This window comes from Lotus japonicus, chromosome 6 (genome assembly GCF_012489685.1).
Source record: "Lotus japonicus ecotype B-129 chromosome 6, LjGifu_v1.2".
NCBI lineage: Eukaryota > Viridiplantae > Streptophyta > Magnoliopsida > Fabales > Fabaceae > Lotus > Lotus japonicus.
This window is the reverse complement of record NC_080046.1, coordinates 53,233,979-53,238,148: the sequence shown is the minus strand read 5'-3', so window position 1 is coordinate 53,238,148 and position 4,170 is coordinate 53,233,979. Positions and strand designations below refer to the sequence as shown.

At 34.0% G+C, this 4,170-nt stretch overlaps 1 protein-coding gene across 1 annotated transcript; it reads left to right on the top strand.

The window, feature by feature from the left end:
* Positions 1-1,218: 1,218 nt before the first annotated feature.
* Positions 1,219-3,089, top strand: LOC130726635 (transcription factor MYB1-like). The gene is made up of 3 exons (XM_057577939.1): positions 1,219-1,388; positions 1,465-1,594; positions 2,031-3,089. Exons 1-3 carry the CDS (start codon positions 1,256-1,258, stop codon positions 2,509-2,511), a joined length of 744 nt encoding a protein of 247 aa, XP_057433922.1. The 5' UTR covers positions 1,219-1,255; the 3' UTR covers positions 2,512-3,089.
* Positions 3,090-4,170: the final 1,081 nt, after the last annotated feature.

Here is a 4,170-nt window from a genome sequence, read left to right as displayed (position 1 = left end):
GGAGAAATAGATATATAAATATAGAATCAAAGTCAATAAGCTTGGGAACAAACTCTCCCAAGTGAGAAAAATAAGAGCAAAAACAGAACAGCTTGCTGTTAGTTGTTAGCTTACCTTTCCTTTTACTAAGAAGTATATTACTAGCATTCAACGGATTTTTCTTTTGAAAAATCCTCCAATTCTATGTAATATTTTTACCAAAATAGAATATATAATTAACTAAAAAAATGAGATGAAATTATTTAATTTTTATCACTTTCAGCGGAACACAGCAATTAATACTCCTGACATCGATCCTATAACTTGGGAAGCTTTTGAGCTCAAAATAAAACTAGAGGCTGACAAGGTTGAAAAGTTATGAGCAAATCTAGAAAATGAAATGTCTGTCGTGATTGGAATAATAAGGAAAAGGAACTCTTGCTCAATTATTAGAGCTAGAAGACAAGAAAGGGATGTACGAGGCAACATATAAATTCATACTGTATTAGTTTAACAAACGACCAGTTATTTCAAAAATACTGATTTGTATTTAGTTAAAGAGTTGGATTGAATTGAAGTACTTTCACATTCAATCCAACTCTTTGTTCTTTTGAAAAAAAAAATTGTTTTTTTTTATCGAAATAAGTGTTAATATGAATTGAAAATTTATTGAACATGCATACCAGAGTAAATATTGTAAAAAGAAAACATGAATATACCAAAAAAACAGACACCAAAATGTTCTCAAGGCTGCAAAATTCAATCTTAAACGTGATGATGAGATATTTAAATACAAACATGGTGGTCCTAAAAAAAAGAGAAGGTACAATTGAATTTGAAACACTGATTTGCAGTTTGCATGTGCAACCAAGATGCAGTTAAGGCAGCAAAAGATACAATTGTACGTAAACGTGGTAACGTAGTTACAAACACTGTGGTGAGTGGTCCAATAAAAAATACCTATGATAATTACTACATGCCAAGCAGTACAGTGCGGACACTTTAATTATATATATAGACACCATTTATATTTTTATTTTTCACATTTGATCTCATTAATTACATTATAAATTACACACATTATTTATATCTTCTATTATTTTTTTTGTTCTCATTGTCTACACTCATTGGATGTCTACTAACATTTTATTGAGATATTTTATAACGGTAGACATACGTACGTACTAAATTCTCAATAAGAACCACCCCACACTCTGACTAGTTTGTGAAACCCACAAGTCAGGCAAAACACCATTTTCACATTGTGAGGGGTGAGATGGGAAGAAGCCCTTGTTGTTCAAAGAAGGGTTTGAATCGAGGTGCCTGGACATCACAGGAAGATAAAATACTCCGAGATTATGTTCATCTCCATGGCCAAGGAAAATGGAGAAATCTTCCTCAAAGTGCAGGTAATTAATCAACATCTTAATATCATTATCATTATATTTTAATATCATTTTCACTCACATGTGAAGTGCTGTGTAGGTTTGAAGCGTTGTGGGAAAAGCTGTAGACTTAGATGGTTGAATTATCTGAAACCAGGTATCAAGAGAGGCAATATATCAACAGATGAAGAAGAGCTTATTATTAGACTTCACAAACTCCTAGGAAACAGGTTCTCTCTTTCTACATTATTGATGGAGAAAAAAATATTTATAAAGATTCACATAATGACATTCAATAGCTAATCAAGTCGTGAGAAATGAAGATGAGAGAGTAATTAACGTGATTTAGGATAAATGAGAGCGATCGAGAGAAAAATGTGGTGTTTATTAAGTGTTCCCACTATTTGTACTATAACATTGTTAATTTGACTTTTTTTTTGTCGTAAAAATTACAAAGTTCAATAATTTATAAACAGACATCCAACAAATAACTCAAATTGAGAATGGAAGAAAAGATATAATAGATGTGGTATATGATAGAAAAAATAGATATAAAAAAAAATTGAGATGTCAATAATGTTTGTATTATTTGTATGTTTGAGTATCATTATTCCTGAAATTACAATTACATTAATGTAATGTGAGTGTTTTGTTTGATTGTGGTAGATGGTCTCTCATAGCTGGAAGACTTCCAGGACGAACAGACAACGAGATAAAGAACTACTGGAACACCTATTTATGTAAAAAAGTTCAAGATGGTGTTGGTGGTGACTCCAAAACCAAAGCCCCATCTTCACAAGAAAAGAGTCATCAGCCAAAGCCTCAATCAATACTTGAAAATAATAATGTGATTCGTACAAAGGCATCCAAGTGTTCCAAATTGTTGCTCATAGATCCTCCTTTCCCTTGCGCATCATCAATGCAAAAGCAGAGCGATTTCATGGTAGAATTAATAAAACCAGAAGCAGAGCCCTTGCTTGTGGTTGATATTGCTGCAGCCAATGATGATGATGAGAAGGAACTCTCCACAGATTTGCTCTTGGACTTTGATATTGGCGAAATTTGCTTATCAGATTTTTTCAACTCCGATTTTTGGGAGGTGCCTGACTTCAATCACAACATTAACCATGATGATCAAATAATCTAATGCCCTTTTCAGAGCACCCATGCACTTTTCAAGACACAGAAATACCTTGGTGACAACACAAATGTCGCAAATAACAGTTTTTGTGAGAAGGATAATGGTTGCTAGCCATTGCCAATGTACATTCTTATTTTCCTCCACCTTAATAAATTTCGAGTCACTAGTTATTTGTATTTTGTTCCTATGTTTTCATACATGACACCTATTTTCCTTTTCATTTAATTTTCATGTATTTTCTCTTTTTTTTTTATTTGTGTTATTTTTCTATCACATCACTATTATATTTAGGTGTTTGTTGTGATACCTTAAGTCAGACCAAGGTATAGTACCCAGAATGAGTTGACATAGTAATAAAGACTCATGTATCACATAAGTTAGCAATTGTATTTTTCCAATAATGTAGCTTAAGATTAATGGTGTCAATTTGATCAGTGTTAGGCATCTCCCTTGATTGAAACCATGTCGCTCACGCCCAATGCTATGATTGAGATTGGCAGCAACCGCTTCAAGGTCGCCACGTAGGTCGCCGGAGGATAATTGAGTTGGCCAATGAACAAGAGCACTATTGCACCTGAGTTATGAACCACCTAATATGGGCATCACACCAAAAAAAAATGTGAATAGCACAGAATTCACCTTTATTTAACATTTCTTTCTCGTGTATTCTCATATTAATTTGTTGGTGTTAGATTCGAGTTCCATGCAGTCAAGGACACTCTACATTATTCTTGCGTTCAAGAGATTTGAGTTGACCGACTAAAATCGGTCGGCTTAGATTTTTGATGAAATCATAAACATGTCTTAAAATCTGAGGTGTTTGCTCAGGATTGGACAACTTAGATTTATATAATATGTGAATTCAGGAACCCGTGAGTGCAGAGAATTCATTTCCATACGTGTGTTGATTTGGAGGGTAAGTGAATTTTGAGTTGATATGATTTTGGACTCTCTCCAACTTTATAGTCGGTCAAATTTAGTCCATCACTGGAGTAAAATTACATTTCCACAAAACAAGGATATTGAGGTGTTGTCTTCCGTGGTACACTTGAAAAGTGTATCACGGTGCTTCAGTTTAACCATAACAGTTAGATATAATAATTAAAAATTATATGGCTGAGATTATTTGTGATTAAAATTTGAATATACTAAAATATCCTTCTGTCCAATTTCAATCCATCATTATCTTCAACAGCTCTCCCCTGTGTTACTGTTACCACACTCCACCGCGTCAGCCTTCTCTATCCACCATGACCGACCCCTCCTTCTTCTCTCCCTAGCCCTCTGTCCTGATCCTCATAGCTCCGGAAAAAGAACCAAGAAACACCATAGATAGAGAGATCTAAGAGGACATGTTTCAGTTCTCCAATACAAGAACTGGAACTTTAACTTTTGTGTTGTTAGTTTTTTGGAGCAAAATGGGACTGATGATTTATGTTCTGTTATTCTTTACTTTGTGTCTGAGGACAGATAGGAAGTAGCAACTTTCCATAAACTCAAATTTTTAAACAAAAATTAGAAGAAAAACCTTCAATGGAACCCAATTGTTACCGAGGAACCCAGATGAAGTAGAAGAAGAGGAACTGAAGAAAAAAAATCTGAAAAAACTTCAACAAGAACGTCCAGGAGAAATGTGAAGAGGTTAGGGAATCAAAAGGATAGATA

Excerpts from the sequence above, each read along its gene's own strand:
- LOC130726635 (XM_057577939.1), top strand. The coding sequence starts at position 1,256 with ATGGGAAGAAGCCCTTGTTGTTCAAAGAAGGGTTTGAATCGAGGTGCC. Across the intron at positions 1,389-1,464 it reads AAATCTTCCTCAAAGTGCAG|GTTTGAAGCGTTGTGGGAAA; the intron begins GTAATTAATCAA and ends AGTGCTGTGTAG. Across the intron at positions 1,595-2,030 it reads CACAAACTCCTAGGAAACAG|ATGGTCTCTCATAGCTGGAA; the intron begins GTTCTCTCTTTC and ends TGATTGTGGTAG.